Below are 19,717 nucleotides of genomic sequence, written 5' to 3' on the forward strand. Positions count from 1 at the left end.
TGAAATTAAAAGTTGCCATCTCCAATATATGCATTTGCCTGAAGTATTCCCTACGTTTACATATTCTAGGGCAGACACAGCTGTACACGTACATATCACCTTCTTTATTGAGTCTGCAAGAGTTGGGACTTTAAACTGGGGTCTGTTAACAGTGAGATCCCATTTACAGTCCAAAGAATGATGTGTCCAGCATGTAGCAATCTTGATTATATTCCGGTCAGGATGTGGGAAAGATGCTATTAGAAACAAAACAATCAATTCACTCAGGCAGTCCCACAAACATGCTTTATGGCATCTGCCTCCTACTCATTTCAAGTGAGGGTTTACAGTGACACATTGGTGAAGATTAGTACACAACTGCAGGCAGATGCCCATGACTGATTCAATTGTTTGCACTGACACTCACAATTGCTGTAATTGCAGCTGGAGTGATAAAAGTCATTGCAAAAAAACAGACCAAGTGAAATCAACATTGTTCCTCAGAGATTTTATTAGCTGAAACCCAGAAATGCACAATCCACTGTTTTTCCTTGGTATGAATTCAGCACGGCATTTCCATTTGCTATGCCTGCAATACTGTCCTCAGTGGTTTAATGTCAGAACATTCAAAAGGCCTCTTTAAAATCAGAACTTGTAGCAGCAACAGCCATGCATTCCAGCCTCACTCACTTAAAATAATTTATTTCCAGAAAAGTGATTAAAAAATAAAGGCAGCAAATGATTTTTAGACAATCAGTGTGATCCTAAATAAAGAATCTTTCTAAGCTGAAGCTTTCCTGCATGCCCCAAGCAGCACCACCATTGTTTCTTTCCTCTCTTCCTCCCATAATGGCTTAACACCAGGAATGCTTCAAGCTGGTATTGCTGATGAGCAGTGACCATCTTCTCCAGCCCCTGGAGAAAGAGGGAATGGATGTTTAGAGCCAGGCAGTATCCAAAGCCTTCCTGAGAACAGATCCCCTGTAGCCTGCCAAGCCAGTTCTCAGGCAGTGCTGGAGACTTCCTTCAGACCGCCTACACTGCTGGGGGTTCAGTCCAAAGGAATTGTGAGATGATCCATGGAGGAGCTGAGGATTTAACACATTCACTCCTCACTTACAAAAGAAAAGTGATTTTTGCAAACTGATTTCAATGAAAATGGAAATCCCTTTGTAGCATTACTCATATTCTAAAGGTATTTTAGCATTGCCATCCTGACTACTGGAAAACTTCAATTTAAATGCTCAAGACTGTGATTGCATCTAGTCCTCCTATATCAGCTAAAACCAAAGAAAACCCCAAAACTTTAATGGAAAGCAAAAAGAAATCTGCCTGATTGCGTCCTTCATTAATTTATACCAGTATAGAGAAAATAAAAAATTCCAGTTGCAATCCCCTCTAACATCTCTCAAATGGGACACACAAGTGGTCAGATAACCACTGATGCAGCAAAACCTTCAACTACATTTTGTGCTAATTTTAAGAAATAAAGGAGATAATCTCCTCCCAGTATTTAAATTTGGATTAGACTTGCCAATATATTGGAGATATCTAAATCAACAATGTATTGCATCAGAAGGAGCTCTGAGAAATGAAAGGCAAGTGTTTTAAATGTTTCCAGTTACAGCACAGCACTGGAGAGGGTCAAATGCCCCAACAAGTTCCCTTTAGAGGGACTTGCCAGATCTGATGCTCTGAACACGAGGCACACACACAGGGCCAGGGACACACACTGAGGATGATGGCAGCACAGAAGGGATTCGTGCCAGGCACAGCCAGGAGCTGCCCCCTGGCCTGAGGGACAGGGAGGGAGGCTGTGGCACTGCAGCCCTGGGCACAGCTCTCTGTGACAGAGCTGCCTGCAGGCCTCCTGTGGAGTGCAGCTAACTCTGCTCTGTGACAAATGTGAATTGCCCACGTGGCTGATGATGTTACACCAGGAGATTGTCCAGCTTAGGGTGCTCCATCAAAGCCAGGAGGAGAGGGCAGCTGGAGGTGCTGCAGGTGGCACAGCGGCCCCTCCTGAATGGCTGTGGTGGCCGTGCAGCTGTCCTGGGAAGGGGACACTCCTGTGCAGGGACACAGCACCCTGAGAGCCAGGCCTGGCCAGTGTGCCTGATAAAAGGCATTTCCTCTCCAAAGCAGACAAGACAGAGGAGCCTTTTATTGCAACAGGCTGATGAAACATCACATTGTTGCTTTCAGTGCTTTTATTTTAGTAGCTTTTACATTCCCAACCAAGTTCCGAACTTCACAGTGGAATGCACAAAAAAGCATTTCCAGGTTCAGGCAGAAGGAATAATAAACACTAGCCCCACTCTACAAAGAAGGATTAAGTAGTCAGAGTCACATCAGGAACCAAGACAGGGACAGCAGATGAACCCAGATGTCCTGAGGTGTACAAGGGCTTAAATACAAGATCCCTCTTCATGCTTGTGCTGATGATACATTTCAGTACTCCAGCACTTGAGAACAAAATCTTACCTTTCCTACTGCTTTTGTCTAAGGAAGTCAAGAACCTCCTTCTGTCCTGTAGCCTCTGCCTGTAAGTAGAAACATGAATAAATTCTGTCATCCTCTGCACCAGGACATGCAAATACTCACTTGTGGGAATTAAGACTACGTTACCACAAAATCATTAAAATCCAATTTAAATTTTAATTCCTCCAACATAGATGAGAAAATTCTTGCTCCAACTATTTACTACTTCACAATAGCACCAGATTTGAGTTTGTAACAAATTCTAATCCAGTTTATAGTCCAACATATATTTTTCCCAAATAAATATTATCCAAGAGCACATGTCATTGCTCAGCTAGCACACCAAGGCAGCACAGCTGTATGGACACTTACTACTTGTAGGGGATTCCTGCCATCATAACCAGTTTGCTCCAGGTCTGCACCAGCCAGGTACCAGGCATACAGCCCATCCAAATCACCTTTAGCTGTAAGGCTGGAAAAAGAATAATTAATATTGGTTCTAAATCTTTCAGTTAATTTCAGTGAGCTCCTGGCTCCTGTCAATGAGCTCAGCAGGTGAAGGCTGAACCAGGCTCAACATGGTTGCCAGGGTAGAGAGGTAAGGAACACTATTACAACAGCTTTGAATAGCTGAGCAAGCAACACAGCTTGATGAATCAGTTCCTTAAATTATTAGGGCTGTGCTATAAGTACTTACAACAGGCTAGTTTCACATAGTGGGTGTGACTATGACCAAAGGGGAAAAAAAAGTCACGCAGTTTCATATTTCACAACACAATATTTATCTCATGAAATGAGCTGGGGAGAGGGCAATGGCTAAATCAAGATGCAGCTGAGTGAGAGCACAAGCAGATGTGCCAGCAATCCACAGGACTTATTTAAAACCCCTGAGAAAGCCCCTTCATGAGTTTGCATAACTGTGCTTGCTATTAGTAGTTAGACATTAAGTTCATTTATGTGATATTATTTGGACAGTAACACAGCTATATTTGAGTTTCACAAAACACTTTGTAGGATTTAATGGGCAGCAAACAGAAAAAAGAATAAAGTTCTTTTCAAAGATGACCTCTGTCTGCCACATATAACAAGCAATAGAAAGGATCAGAATGAATCCTATACAAAGAAGTGAGTCAAAGTTCTCAGAGGAATGCACACCAGGTAATTTCTTTGCACACCTGCTGGTGGTCGCATCCACAATATGTAAAGTTGATTTTTAACTCTCATTTTGGTAAAAAGGCTAAGAGCATATGCAGAATCATGCCAGTCAGGACCAAGCCTGAAGACAGGCTGAACTGAGGGGAAGGTTGGGAGGATGACCTTCAGACTTTTCAGGATACCAGCATCTCTGAGGCTTCAGACCTGAGCTTGCCATGAGCTTGCAGATTGTTTCAGCAGAACCCTGCTGATAATCATCAGGTGAGGTTGAATCTCATTAAGAAAGGGGAAGCCTCCCCAGCATTATTAAGTTCAGAGTTTTCTGCCTTAACCAGAGCTTGCTGTGGGTGACAAGCACTGTGCTGGCAGCAGGGATGGGGATGGGGATGAACTCCTGGGGGTGATGGCCAAGCCAGGCAGGCCTGGTGAGGGATGGAGAAGGCTCAAGATGCAAGGGGCAGTCATGGAAGAAACCATGAAAGCAGGGCTGCAACCTTCACTTCTCTGCTAGGCTGAAATCACTTCTGTTGTTGATTAAATGACTTAAGTACCTGAAAATATGTTTTCAGGGGAGTGGACACCTCTAATTGCAGCAATTCCAGAGGCTGGGCATGAAAAGGGAAAGCAAATGGTCTCTGTGTTCCTCCATGCAAGCCCCAGGTGACCCACAGCTGAGGCCTTTGGGGACAGGGAAGTGGTAGTGGGGTACTAAGAGGTTTAGCAGTGCTTCAGTCTGGCATCATGAAGGAAAGGATCCATAAATCATTAATGAAAACTGCCCTCAGAAAAGAAAAGGCCCCTCAGAAGCAGTAAGGAAACAGAGGAAAGCAAAGGAGGTCCAACAGGAAGCTCAGTGGGAGGTTGGTAAGGAAACTTCAGGAAAGAGGGGTGAGCATTAGTAAAGAAAAAGTGTAAGCATTAGTAAAGCAAAGAAATTGCTTAGCAGCCACTTCTGGAACACATGAATTATCTTTATTTACAAAGCCTAGTCTCTTGCTGTTAACACTGTAAGGTCACAGGTTAAAGGAAGAAACAGCCTACCAAGAGAGTTTATATGAGCATCACCAACACTGGACAGGACAGCACACTGTATTTGCCAAACAGAATCACATCATTCAGCCATGTGTGAAGTGGAAACCACTCTGGTCAAAGACTTTCAGAAATATTACCAACCCACACACCCAGGGCACCTCAGCCACATCTCTGTAAGCAACAAACAAGGACAGCTGTGCTAACTCGAAAATTAACTGCCTGTTAACAGCACCATTCAGAAAGAGAAAATTAACCCTCGCTGCAGAGGGCAAAACTGTGGTCTCCTTTTGTGACATTAGAGCAATCCAAATACACAGAAGTATCTTCATTTTGCAGCAGCCATTTACTGATCAAGAGAGAACTTTATTCTATGGAGACTGTGATCAGAGAACAAAAGGTGATGTAGCTTGTGAGAAAATGTAGATACCAGTCTAAATAAAAGATACCTACTATTTAGTAGATTGATTATCACCATGAGCACCACAAAACATTTTCTCCAAATCCAGATTTCCATAGTCAAGCCATAGACATCTGGATTTCCTTTATACACAGTAAGTGTTAAAATACATACAGAGTCCTTCTCAATTTACACTATAGGAACCCTGACTCTGTATTTATCTCACAGGTATTTATGCCAGCAATTCCAACTACAAGTGCAACCTCCAAGCAGCAAGTCCATCACTGGTATATAATTGAATGGAACAAAGATATCTTCAATTTACACTTCCCATGATGTTTAAAACCTGCTTTGTTGATAAAGAACTATCTACCACAGTTTACTAAACTCTGATACCTTTAACAGCTGATAATCCCAGGCATCCTGCCTATCAGTACTCTTGCATTCAGAAAAATGATTATGTATCCAGTTCACAGTTTCAGCGGGGCTAATGTACCATGATGATGACAGAGCTAAGATCAAGAACAGTGACAGTGCTGTCTGTGCCTACAATCACACCAAAAGCTGCATTTTAAGGGGTGCTCTGTTCCTGCCAGGGGACCAGGAGCAAAGCTTGTCAGGGCTCAGAGGGTTTATAAGGACAAGGACCAATGCAGCTGTAGATTTGGGAAGTAATAAGTACAGTGAAATACACCTTGGGTTCCTTCCTGCCTCTTCATGTACTGGGATTTCATCCTTCCCTGGGACACAAAGCTGTGCTTTATCAGCAATTCTCATTTTTCCATGTCTATATAAAGTAATCAGGACAGACTTCCTTTTTTTCAGGTATGTCATCAGCCTGACATAAGAGAAAAATCTTTTTCCTCTTTTTTTCTCCTTTTAAGATGAAGATCCAAAGGGGAAAAAAAAAAAGTCCAGCACAAGGCATGGATTGCTCTGTCCTGAACAGATTTGGGAGTGCTGTTCTTAGCTTGTGTCTCCACATCTCTCTCAGCTCAGACAGACTTCTTTAAAAAACAGCAAGCAGTAGAAGCTTGGTCCTTATCCTGCAGAGGGATATTTACCCTTCCTTCCCCAGCCTTACCCCCTCTTTATGTTAAATTAAGAAAGGCTCTATCTTTCTACATATCATAAAATATCATTTTATGGAATCTAAGAATATGAGAAAGCTGGTTTGGCTTTGTGCCCCTGTTTAATTTTGTGAAGTACAGACTTGAAGTACCTCAATTCTACACAAGCTTTTTTCCCTTTAAAAAACAAACACACATCAACTGTTTACCAACTCCAGAAGTCCAGAAGCTTTCAGAATAAGGGTGTCCCAATTTATCTTGTCATGGTTTGGTTTTTCAGACAAATGACAATACTAGTACAATATGAGAAGATATTCTGACATTTTTAACAGATTACTAACACTGAGATCTCATTTCCAAACAAAGCCTTGAACCAGATACCAAACATCAACAAAGTGATTTTAAAACCAGACTAACACCTCTCACTTTAAAAAAGACACCAGCAAATGAAACCATGAAAGATTTAATAACTATGTGCATCTCCACTTCCTACACAAGAGTTCCCACTGATACTCTCAACCCTCAGTTTTGGCTGGTACTCCTTTCTCTCTCAAACATCACCAGTGCCAAAGGAACACATTTATTTTCATTTTATCTCCATAACCTTCCAAGTGAACTATTCTATTCTATTCTATTCTATTCTATTCTATTCTATTCTATTCTATTCTATTCTATTCTATTCTATTCTATTCTATTCTATTCTATTCTAAAATTGTGAGTCTAAACAGAAGGAGGCTGAGGAGACTATTCATGGTCTTTCATAACAGTCTGTTTGAGGATTGGTAGGTGCAGAGGGAAACCATGCTTATAGTTTAATTCAGAGAGAACTGCATGGGGGAAAAAGTTAAGTTAGCCAAGTGCAGAAACACTGAGCTTATCAGAAAGCAAGCAGCTTTATCCTTCTAAACCCCAAGAACTGGACATATTGCCTTGGTGACAAATACAGACTTGTAGAAATTGCAGCTGAAGGCACATTACAAGATAGAAGAAACATAGGAAAATAGTTCAAATTAGACAGAAGGGAGATGTTATAAACAGCTGGTTCTGTAAACAGCTTGACCATATGGCCTTGTTCAAGCTGTGCCATGAAGGTGCCAGTGCCTGCAAAGAGGGGCTTAAAACAAGAGAGAGGACAGAGAAGTGAGCCAGAGTATGCTGGAAAATGAGCCTATCACTAAGGTCATCTGAGGACACTGGGGAAATATCAGAGACAAACACCAACACCTCAGATTTAGTAACAGCTGAGTAACACTGTGGAAAAAGTCCACTTTGTTAGAAATGAGTATGCCAGACCCTCTGAACAGCAGAGCAAATGAAGAGCTGCAGCTCTGCAGGAGCAGGGTATGAGCAGCCACTTCAGCACTGTCTTGAAGCCTGACCACTGCCTGGCTCTGCTCCTGGGACAGGCCATGCAGATCCAGGTGCACAATGATCCCTAAAAAGCTGTAACAAACTGCATGAGAACCCCATTTTGTTATTTTGTGTGAAGAACCCTTTTCCTCTTCTTGGTTTGTATTTTTTTTTTTGTTTGTTTTGGACATATTACTGCCAGGTCAGCTAGCCAAACTGGTTCTGCACGTGCCACCAGAAAGAGGCCAGTTTATTTGCAGAGAAATGTCATTCCCTAAACCTTTTTTGGCAAACTGCACAAACCCAGGATTTAATTCTGTCCTGTCACTTGCAGTGCCCTGTGAAGTGCATATTTTTGACTCCATGGTAAAAGTCTTATTAGCCAGTCTCCTCTGAGCATGTTATGACAATGGAAATGCTCCAGACAGTGATCCTTAATTCCAGAATTACTCAAAGGACAGAGTCCAGTCTCCACACAGAACACACATAAGCTTCACCTTGACCTTGTTTGGGGGACATTATACAGCAATGACCAGTCCCTGCAGTCTCATGATTTCCTGCCAAGTCCTGATATAGAGGCCAGTGCTCAGGGGTTTTATGTTTGTTTTACAAAAGAAGAGAGAAGAGGAAATTAAGTAAAAATTACAAGTAACTTTTGGAAATACATGGAACCTTCTCAGAATTTTCAGAGTAATTTGTAATTCAGGACCAGTACTGGAAAAAATTAAATCTAACATCTATTTCTTTTTATAACACATATCCACATTGCTATATATTGAAAGTAACTGTATGGAAAGCCAGCTCTAAGAGAATTTTATCCTCTTAAAATTAATTATAGTGATGGTGAGCAGCAGTTCACAAGTTTTGGGGTTAAACCTATTAGTCTATTTGATTTTGTTATTTTAAGAACAATACTATGTACTAATTAGAATGGAAGCCATTCCAAAGTAAGTGAAAAGTGGACTTTAAGACAATAAAAATGGTGATTTGTGCAGCTTTATTTTTAAAGAGAGATATTAGAAAATCACACCTTGAAGAGCTTCTTTTCACCATTCCTTAATAAGAGACTTTGGGGGGAAATGGGATATTTATTTTCTTCCAGTTCACTTATCCCCACAATCCTCTCTCCCTTGGAACTCTCTTGAGTTATTGGTGCTTTGAAACAGAGTTGATTCTTCATTTCATCACTTCCCTTGTTGCCTTATTATTCATCTATCACAGAAAGAACTCCCTCATGTGCCAGGAACCAACTGCTTATTGAAAGTGCTCCATTTTTGAGTCTCCTCTGAGAGGAGAAAAAAGAAAAACCATCCCACTCCACATCCATTTTAGGGCCACCTCACAGATCACATTTACCTGCAGAGAATTGTTCCAACATCCTCCAAGTCATGGCTTGACAGGTGTGCTCCTGTTTCTCGTAGCAAGTTAATCACTGAGAAGTGCCTTTATGAGAGGAATAGAAAAAAATGAGAAAGTGACTTGACCTTGAAAGTGACATTTTCCCCCTGAATCCAACATTGTCATATACACAAACAGTCAGGGAAAGTTCTCACATTCTCTTTTCCACAATCACAGAACCAATGAATCTTTTCCAAGGTGACAGATGCAGTAGACAGAGCTTCCCTCCCTCTCAAAAACTCATTCACACACTAAGCTCAAGGAAGTGTTAAGTTCAGCTCTAAAAAGGAAAGGGATGCACACCCTTCTCTTCCAAGAGTTCTTAGTGTCTTAACCTTAGAGCTAGTTTAATTAAACAGTAGAAATATTAGTGACTGAAATACATGCAAATAGGCAGAATATTTATTACATAGCATCATTCCTGTATTTTAAAGAATACAGTCCCCATACCTATCAGTCTTAAATAAAACATTGTGTCTTGCAGATAAGCAATGAATCTTTATGTTAATGGAGAAGGTAATCAGATTTTTAGGGCTTCAAAATAATGGTAAGTATTCTTATGAGCCTCTGTAAAAAGCATATATTTTCCTAACTTCCTCCCCCCAATACATTTACTGTTGATTTCTACCTGGAGATTTTAGGAGGTTTTCCTTGTCCTTTCCTTTAAGATGAAGGGACAAATGGCACTGCCAGCCAACACCTACATCTCAGTCAGATGCTTAAGAGACTCTGTGGAAAGGCTGCTCTCTAAAGGTACTATTGTGGGTAGAAAATGACAAGTAAAAAAATCTGCAAAATACATTTTTCATAACTAACCTAGTGGAAGGTTTAGAACTAGGTTTGAAAAGGAGATGACAGAATGCTTCTGTGTTAAACAACTGATCTAGTTCACAATTTAAAACACAAGTTTTTTTCCTCCAGAAAGAGCATGATGACCCAATAGATCTGGAATAGTTTCACAGTTCCTGTTTTAAGTAAATTTCTATAATATAACACTTCAAAATAAAGAGGTAGGCTTATCATTTAATAGGAAATACATGAGTTTTTCCAACCAATAACCTAAAAGATCATCTGCAGTAATTCAAAATTACAAATAAGCTCACATACACTTTCTGCTTAATCACTTGGTGGTAGCCATGGGCCTTTCCATTTTTGAATTGGACTAAACTACTTATCTAATCCCTCTGCCTGTTTTTAGGAAACTCCATCTTCAATCAGAAGTTACTTTACAGTTATCCATATAAAGCTTATTTGTTCCATATAAGAGCTTTAGCTTCTAAACTAACCAAAGAACTGTGCATGTGCTATAGGAATCATCTCACCTTTCCAAACACAGGTTATTGACCCTAGGAGACAGATTTTATTTTTTTTTAATTATACTTTGTTCCAGTTGACAGCCAAAAAAAAAAAAAAATCTTCCTTTGCTTCATAGCAAAGCATTGCTGGGACAGCCCATGCCTCAAGTTTGCTCAGTTATCTAAAATATTTCCTCAGGTGGGTCCCTTACAACATGGCTCGTCATCCACAAGCATCTCCTTGAGCCAGCAAACAATGGCATCCTCTCCTGCTCCTCAATCCATGGTAAGGCGTGAATTCTACATGGAAGAATTTTTTAGTTTTTAGTCTTAATCCAAACAGCAATTAGCTGAAATGAAATTTGACCTGAAATAGTTTAAAGTAGAACATGTCTGTTCACTCAGGCTCTCATTGGGTACTGAACAGAACATGGGGAGTGTCTGTTTACTCTCCAAGGACTGCCCTGGAGTGTTCTTCATTTCCCACCTTATGCAGGAAATCTCAGCATGAAATGAGCATTTTTTAAAACAAAAGCTTTGCTATGGGACAGCACTAAAAGATAAAAGGCTGCAAAGCATGTAATGTGTGGTATCTTCCCTCAATGTTCTCCACCTGTGAGGACTGTATCTCGATACCAGCAAAAATACAGATTTTCTCTTTCTGTTGTAACTATTTACTCCTTACTGGTAGGAAGAATCTCTCCAGAAAGCCCTTCACACCCCACAGCCATTCCTGCTCTGAGTGGCGCTCTGTAAATATCTGGTACAGACAGATCTGGGATCATTTACCCTGCTCATTTAATTTAAACAGTAAATTTAAACAAGGAAAAAATAAAAGTAGTTATAAATAAATTATATTTCTAAGCATTGTAACTGATAGTGTTTACAATAAATGCTTACAATAAAGCTTTCTAAACAGAAGTACAATATCCTGATGAATCATTCAAAGTCACATTTCTTGGAAAAATGGGAAGAAGTGCTGTGCACTACTGCTTGTTAAAGACAGGGCAAGGCAAGGAAGACTAGGGACAAATAGCAATGCAAAGTTTAGAAGTGTCAGATTTAGTAGTGAGGCTGTGAAGTCCAAGAAAGCAAACAGACCACTGTGACATTCCCACCACTCCACATGGAAAGTATGTGGGAGGCAAGGCTCTGCAGCGTGTTCCTGCCTGCACCGAGCGCCATCGACATTCTGAGCAAACCTCAGCCTCTCCTGAGCACCACTTCTGCTCTCCTGCACCCACCACCAGGGCACTGCTCATATCTCAAGAGTCTGGCTGTGAATTTGCTGATACTGTTATGTCTTAGGCACAGGAGAGGTATTTGTCTTTAGAAATTGTTTCTTTAAGTGCTGCTCTCCTGTGGCTTTACAAAAGCCTCACAAGGGTCACAGTGGAGCTGATCTGAAGTTCAGGTGATGTCATGAGCCATGAACTTCTTGGGAACAGATCAAATGCAATTCCTGTTCTAAGGTGACAGCACGAAACCAAGAACAGAACTGCTGGACAGTCAAAGCTCAAGGTGCAGAGGGATGGCAACCTCCCCATGTCAGCCCTGGCTTGCACAGCTTCATGCCCATTTTAGCCCCACCTGATAATGCTTAGCAAAAAACAAATGCTTAACATTGTCACCTGTGAGCTGTTCCTGACCCTCCCTTTTCTTACTGTGTTCTGTCACCAAACCATGGCTCTTGGTCAGACACAGGCTGTAGAAACAATGTTATTCTGCATATGTTACTTGAGATAGCTTTTAGTAGTATCAGTTATTCATCCCTCTCTGAAGGAAAAAACAAGAAGGCAAAAGGTGTTTCTACTGTCTCCTACCTGTTAGGTTCCATTGTTCATAGCACTGGACATTAAAACTCGAGTGTATACTACTATTTTTAATATATTTGTAGCAGAATATCTGATTTGGTGCAGTCTTCAACATTCAGCACTATGAGCAAAGTTTGAGTTCCAGGTAAAGACATCCACACTCTAACCAGTTCTTGAGGGCTCTGGACTCACAGGAATCCAGGTTCTGTGCAGTACCTGTCATCCCAGGCCCTCAGCTGGCAGACACTTATTAAAAGTGAATTGACTTCAAAAGGGATGAATCATACATGTGAAATTAACACACATGTAAGAGTTTGCAGGACTGGGGCCTTGGGCTGCACACCTTCCACCAACTCTCCTTAAAGAAATGCAGGTGTAATGTAGATCCAAACTTGACTGGCTTCATTCTTTTTCATGCTTGCTCCCCTAGCAACCAGAATGGTTATGGCAGGATCAGCTTAGTTTCACTTATTTGGTTTTCTGCATGGTATCACTGGGAATTTTGTGCTCAAACACTGTAAGGACAGGCTGCAGTGTGCTTCTTGGAGTCAATGGTAGGTAGATTTTCTCTCTGCCTTAGATTTCCTGAAGTAATGTAAATGTAACCTTTCAAAATATCAAGTATTTAAATTCATATTTACGTGGGAGGTAATTTTACTACCTCTAATCTGATGTTCTCACAGCACTATATGAGCAACTCCCCATTTTCAACCTTTTACCACTGCTCTACAAGTAAATGGAAGCACTTTTACTACTTAAAATATACACATTTTTTATTCAAGACATTTTCCTGCTGAGAGAGTTTCTGTTATTAAAAAAATATTATTCTATTGTTTTGAAAATTAATTATCCCTTGAGGGTGCTGTAAGAAATTAAAGGAATGCTACTTATTTTGATATGTCAAACAACTGGCCTAGATTAACAGTGGTCTGTTTAGCCTCATGCATAAAGTGAGAGACTACAGGCAGATTGCAGAGTTACAAATGAAAAAGCGGAAATGCAGTAGTTTATTTCTTATTTAGAAAGAAACAAAGAAAGAGTCACTTGAAGTCAAAAAATGTAAGAGACTATCATTGACATAAATCAAGTCACTGGTCTATCAGCTGACAGTGCTATGTTAAGAAGCTTTTAAGAAGAGACATAACTCCTGGTCATTTTTACAAATTAATAAATGGAAGAGAGAAATCAGTCATCATTACACAGGTTTGCATGCTGGTTAAAAGGCAAGCCACTGAGAAATGTTACATAAAAGACTGGAAGAAAGCTATTTTTAAGATGAGTGGATACTGTATTGCAGTTAAATGCCAATTAAACAAATATTAATTCTCAGAAAATGGGATTAAGCTGATGCAATGTTCAGTAAAACTGAGAAAGTTACAATATTAAACAGTTTAAAGCATTGACTACTCATTATCATCAGTTTCCTCCCCCTTCCCTCTCTGCCACTTTCTATCAGGATAATCTCTTCACTTTCAGCTTGCAAGTGTTTAATAAATAGAATTTAAATACTTCTGTAGCAGAAATCTTTTTAGTGGGTATCTAATTACACACATATACAGCTGTCTGCTCTTTAGCATTCTCCTTTATATGCTTACCAGTGTGAAATGCAGTGTGAGTACACAGCAGATCATAAATACACATTTATGAGATTAGTTCTAAGTCAACTTTTCCTCTGATTCCAACAGCAGAAACAAAAAGAGAAACTGAAAATGGTTATGGTGCAGTTTCCTTTTACAATTCCCTGCATCAAAATGGGTGTGCAGTTTTAAAGAGCTTCAGAGTCATAGTAGGAGTCTAACATAGGAGTGGCAATTCTGAGGAATCCAAACAACAAGCTCATGTGAAATTCCTCAGGCGGTAGATGGGTGCGGTAAAAGAAGTAGGTGCCTGATTTGCAGGAACATCTAACAGTATCTAATGCTTTAGCATTTTCTCACATTGGACCAGAGCCACCTCTATTCAACTCCAAGGTTATTTGTTTGATTTGCTGTTGGGCTTGTTTTTGCTTTAAGACTGCAGAGCTTATACATTCATGAGGTAAGGCAGCAGGCACAAAGCAGTTTGGGACCATGCAGGAGGAATGGCAATAGCACAGCGCGGCCACGCCGCACTCCAGCTCACAGCCAGGGAGCTGCTGGGCTTCTGCAGCTGCTCCTGGAAACAGAAGAAGCCTCCAAGTTATTCCTGCAGCCCATGGTAATCCAGGACTGCCAGACCTCCCAGGGAGCTAACTGCAGCTTGACAGACCAGGTGAACCTGTCAACATTAGAAAGCTGTAGGAACATCTGGGGACATTCACCCAGAAAGACCATGAAAATTCAATCCATCTGAGCTCTTTTACAGAAAAAAATGGCTTTTCTCCTCTTTTCTCCTGCCATGATACAGACTGAATATGAGATAAGGAGCTGAAAGTGGATCAAAGACAAGGAGAGATTATGGTGTGCAGCTTCTAACATGCTGGAAGACCAATGGCTCTATGAATCCCCAGGCTATACAAACTAAATCTTAGAAAATTAAATTCTGATTACTGATAACTTTTATATTCTGTGATATGGCCATTCCTTAGGACTGTACAACATGGAAGAGACCAGTAAAGGGCAAGTCCATGACTACCATTCAAGAACTGCTGACATTCATAACAGCAGGAAGAGGAAATCCACAAAGCAGGCAGAGCCATGCAACCGTCCCATATAATTATGAGTGGGTGGAAGGGGAAAATCAAAAAACCAGTCATCCAGCAAGAGACTCAGGAAAGCGCTGGTGGAAGGAGAAGATTAAAACATGTCAACCTACCGGTATATTTTGTGCCAACTGAAACAGTCTGGTCTTGATGAGAAAGGGAAGGGCAGAAAGAGAACAGACAGCCCATGGTCCTGCACTCTCACTTCTGACAATCAAAAGGAGTGATCAGTTTGGCTCTGTTTTATAAGGAAGCTTCACAATAAAGAGTGGAGCCCTGAAATTATGGACAAAGTCTTGGCAGGAGGACAGCAATAATTACCTTATGCTAAAATTCTGCATGCATAACAAGTTGTTTGCTTTCATTCCACATTATTTTAAAAAAACTTTCCATTTAGGCTAGCCACATCCTTTGAAATAAGCTGATATGTGTTATTTAAACTGCTGTCATTTACACATGACTGCTGAGACCAGACAAGACCAGACCACAGGATGGATGGAGTTGAAATCCAAAATGACAGAAGGTTTATAAACCTTACATGGAGCAGCACATGAATTGTTACCTGAACTTGATGGCATTCATCAGAGGGGTAGATCCATATCTGTCTCTGGCATAAACAGTTGCACCAGACATCAACAAATACTCAACTAAGGGCAGGTGCCCTTCAGAGGCTGCAATGTGCAGGGGAGTTCGGCCGTCGTAGTCTCCACAGCTCAGGTTTCCACCCTACAAAAGGACAAATCCTTCACATGACAAAAAGAGAATGGCTGCACATCAAGCTGTTGCAAACATCACACAGTAGCATGTATACATCACATTTTCATTCTGCCACCAAATAGTTAAGCCTGCCCATTAAGTATCCAAATAAGCCTGTCAAACATAAAGTTTATCTTGTAGCATTGTTTTAGTGCCAATAAAGGTATTTATTCCACCTCCTGCATGTTTCCCACTGAAATATATTCTTTATTACAGCACACCATGGTGCAGCTTTGTGCCCATAGACTGCTAATTGTTCTTGTCTTAGTTAATTCCTACTTTCAAGATATATTTATCGTTTCTTGAGGCCCATTACCAAAATCTCAATAGTAGGGTAAACCAAGGCAAAGAGGGGTAAAAAAGAAAAGAGATGACAGGGAAATGCCTGATTTTTCTTTGGGTATAACCCAAGTCAGAGCTCTAGGGAGAAACAGAAATTCTGAATTAGCACTGCACTGTGTTTTGCTTAAATATAATCTGAAAGTTCTTTTTTTATTCCTGACAGATTTATATCCAAAAGGTGGATACTATGAATATGTATAGAGAAAGTTAAGTGAAAAGAAAGCAGCACAAATAATTTTAAAATGTTCCAAAGTTAGCAGATAAGAACTTGCATTTTAATCTACCTGTATTTTCACAGTTCAAAAGAAAATGTAAACAGCTGAAAACCAGAGAGGAACAAGAACATACCAGTTCTGAAAAGCAAAGACCAAGAAGTCTAAAAACCATTTGTAACTGTCATAGCACCTTGACTCTACAACTTAGGCTGTCACCTTCCATGAGTATGGCTTCCTATCATCAATTACAGTTTTATTTTAAAATTAATGTTTTGTATACACTGTTCATTCTACATTACCATTTCTGCTATGGCTCTTATTGCATCTATGTCACCCAGTTTAGCTGCAGCACAAGCCAAAGGTGGAATTAATGCATCTCGTACGGCTTCTAACTCCTGAGAAACAAATAAAATTAAACATTTAATATCAGCCTCGCCTCTAATGCGATTGACACCCAAGTCATAAAAACACTGCCCTTGCTTTCATGTAAAGTTCTAAATTAGTCATTTGTATGTTTAGAAATGGTAGCACTTAGTTCTTGGAAGGAAAGAAGTCTTGTATTTATTTTACATTTTGTCAGTCGCACATCCAAAAGATTTATACTCCTCTCTGGCAACACTACAGGTACCTGATATCTTTATAAACCATTTAAGGTGCACAAACTAATTGCCATCTCTGTACTTCCATAGCTACACATCAGTACAGTAGGAGAAACAGTGCTGGGGGGAGTTGGAAAAGACCATATCTTCAAGACTGGATCAATTTTATTCATGTTATTCCTCAGATATTTGTGTAACCTGTACTTTCAAACCTACACTGACAAGCCTCCTAGGCCCCTAAATATTCTCCCCATTTCTCATGCTTACTAAAGAAGAACTAAAGAATACATTCAGTATTCATTAGTTAATAAAAATCCCATCCTCCCTGAACCCAAGTCAAGAGAAAAGTGAGTATTTGTATAACCAGTACTTTATTATCTAATTTATATTTATATTATATTTTCTAATTGGGCGGGACTACACACCACAAATTACACTTGTGTAATGCTTCCTTAGTATCAGCTTTCTCTGACTGCATGTACAATTAAGCTGTTTTACCCATTATTATTTGGATTGCTCCAAACTGTCAATACATTTGACCACAAAAATATAAAGCAATTCTTCATATCACTGATACCCTGAATTAGTGCATCTGTCTGAGGCTTGTTATTGCAACCAGCCAGCCAAGAAAGTAATCCCAAGAGGGGGCTACAAAGGAGGGGGGGAAAACATTAATATGTTTTTAATTAAAAACATTTTAGTTATAGAATTGTCATTGTGTCCTTTCTCCCTAACTCCATATTCCAATTTTCTTTCAGCTTTGCTGTTCATCTTTTATCCAGACTTATTTAACTCAGTTTACAGCTTTACATGATACTAATTTTAAATATTTAAGTATATACCTCCTTGCTGCTGATACTTAGAGATTTGGCAATCACTTGAATAAACTTGCTATCTCTCAAAGAGATCTTGGCTCCTGTGGGTACAACAGTCATTTCTCCTCTTAGATTCTCACTCAGCATCTGAAAAGCAAGCAATCAAACCCTTTGTTAGCAGAGGAAAAAAATGGTGGTAGTCTAATAAAAAAAACCTTATAATCAAGTTAGAAAACTGTTTGGAGGAATTATGGAAACTAATTGAATGCAGACAAAAGATTAAAGAAATAGTTACTGTCCCATGCAGACTGCACGTTTTAAAAGACAAAGGAGGGAGAGAGACAGGCAAACAAAACTTTCTTCCAAAGCAAAGAAAACCAAAATAAGCACATAACAAAACACCCCAAATTTTAGAATATGCGGACAAAAGTTCCCTAGTGGGGTAAGCTGCAGCCTGCTTAAAAACACAAAGATAATGAGTAATGAGCAGAGTGAGGCTTAAGACCAGAATATTCTGAAATGCTGCTGCCTCTTGCCAGCATTCACAAACCTCAGGACTCCTACACAGACTGTGTACATAGACCTCAAAACAAAGCCCAGTGCTGTCTGTAGACAGTCCTGTATTTCCATGGGTTTTCAAACAGCTCCATTAGCCCTGATTTTGTTACAATTTGGACATAGATCCAGCTTTGAATGCAGAAAATCTACAGTAGTAGCACTCCTTCAGTATCCAAACAGGCATGTAACAGTTTGCAGGATGGGTGCCTCCAATATAACTGGGAAAAAAACCCAAATCAAAATGTAAAAAGGTCAGCCAATTCATGTGTAGAAAGTACTTGAATAGGGCAATAAAGAAATGAAAATACTCTAAATGACAGACTCTGAGAAACTTGGAGAACACAGATAGAAGCCAGTCATCAAGAAAAAGCAACTAGTTTCCTCAATTCTGACCATTTTACACACTGGCATTCTTTCAGGAAAGGTTGCTGATGCAGCTATAAAGCACATAGTTATTTCAATTAGAATTTTAAAAAGCAGGATTGTGAAAGTTTGCAAGAAACAGATGTGATGTTGGCAGGAGGAATGCCCCAGGTTTACTTATGTCTAGGCATGCCCTTTATTAAAAAAAAACCCTCCAAGAGCTGACAACACCATAGCTGTCTGCTGGAAGAGTCCCATATACATGTAACTCAGAGGATACCAACTGCTTTGGCACACTTTTAGAATTTGACAGGTTGAGATCATTGCTTTACACAGGTAACCTTAGCAATTGGCACCTGTGCTAAATGCACCCAGTGCAAAACCCTGTGTGCTAATTCAGTCCTACCAGCTCTTCAGACCTTTGTATGTGTCTGGGGGCACATTCCTTGCTCTTCATGTTGAAAAAGAATCCTAAAATAACCACGCCAGCTTCAGGAGAGCTTCTGTCTCTTGGGAGACTATTGTTTGGTGATATGTTTAGCTGAAGATATTGCCACAGACAACATATTTCCAGGCTTTCTTCTTCTCCTGGTCTCTATAACTCATTCCTGCCCAGGCAATGTAGCATGTTGTTCCCTTAGTTGTGCCAGCACAATTGTTTGTGGGTCTGTACAATGATTCAAATGAGGAAACCAATCCTGCATACTCCAAGAAATTGCAAAAGTTACTTTGTTTCTCATCCCATATAAAGGAGGTCCAGCACACCACCACACAAAAACTGTGTAGCACAACCCAAAGGGCAGCACATGAAAATGCAGAATTATCTTGTGACCTGGTACCTAAAACACCTTATCATCAAATCCTCACCTGAGTAAGTCAGCTATCTCACCTCAGCAAACTGGATTTTAAATTAAGTTTTAACTCACACACCTAGGCAAGACTGGGAAGGTTTCTCCTGTCCCAGGTCAAATAATCTGCTGTGCAAGATTAAAGTGAGCATTAAAAAACCAAGCTAGTGCATGTGTGTTCCAGGGTCAGTGAGTATGCCAAAGGGGTCTCAGTGAAGAGTTGGGGTTTCTGAAGTGCAAATGTGTGGGTACACAGTTTGTGGTAACTGGGAGTGGGGCTGGGCCCAGCCTCATCCCCAGTGGGCACAGCTGTGAGCAGCAGGTGAGCAGCGCTGACAGCAATGAGCCATGGAGTGCCCAGGGGCACTGACCAACCACCAAAGGGAACAGAGGGCACACAGGTGCAATGCATGAACCATGAGGGGATAAAAGGCTGGGCTAAAGAACAAGAAGGGTGGCTGCTTTAAGCTTTCTGAAATTGTATGGTGATAGTTTGTGTGTTATGGCCCTCTCAGCTCCATCACAAATGCACAAACACATCCAGTATCCCTGCTCCTCACAGCACTGTGT

At 40.4% G+C, this 19,717-nt stretch overlaps 1 protein-coding gene across 1 annotated transcript in view; it reads right to left on the bottom strand.

The window, feature by feature from the left end:
- Positions 1-472: 472 nt before the first annotated feature.
- The window catches only part of ASPG (asparaginase), a 44,705-nt gene continuing 25,460 nt past the window's right edge, over positions 473-19,717 (bottom strand). The window contains exons 10-16 of the mRNA XM_063159839.1: positions 17,406-17,525; positions 16,264-16,359; positions 15,214-15,377; positions 8,821-8,907; positions 2,833-2,932; positions 2,464-2,522; positions 473-894 (exon numbers count right to left, since the gene is read on the bottom strand). Of these exons, the coding sequence (XP_063015909.1) occupies positions 2,469-2,522; positions 2,833-2,932; positions 8,821-8,907; positions 15,214-15,377; positions 16,264-16,359; positions 17,406-17,525 (621 nt within the window). The 3' untranslated portion in view covers positions 473-894; positions 2,464-2,468. The remainder of the gene's footprint in view (positions 895-2,463; positions 2,523-2,832; positions 2,933-8,820; positions 8,908-15,213; positions 15,378-16,263; positions 16,360-17,405; positions 17,526-19,717) is intronic.

The sequence above is a fragment of the Melospiza melodia genome, chromosome 6 (assembly GCF_035770615.1).
Source record: "Melospiza melodia melodia isolate bMelMel2 chromosome 6, bMelMel2.pri, whole genome shotgun sequence".
Lineage (NCBI taxonomy): Eukaryota > Metazoa > Chordata > Aves > Passeriformes > Passerellidae > Melospiza > Melospiza melodia.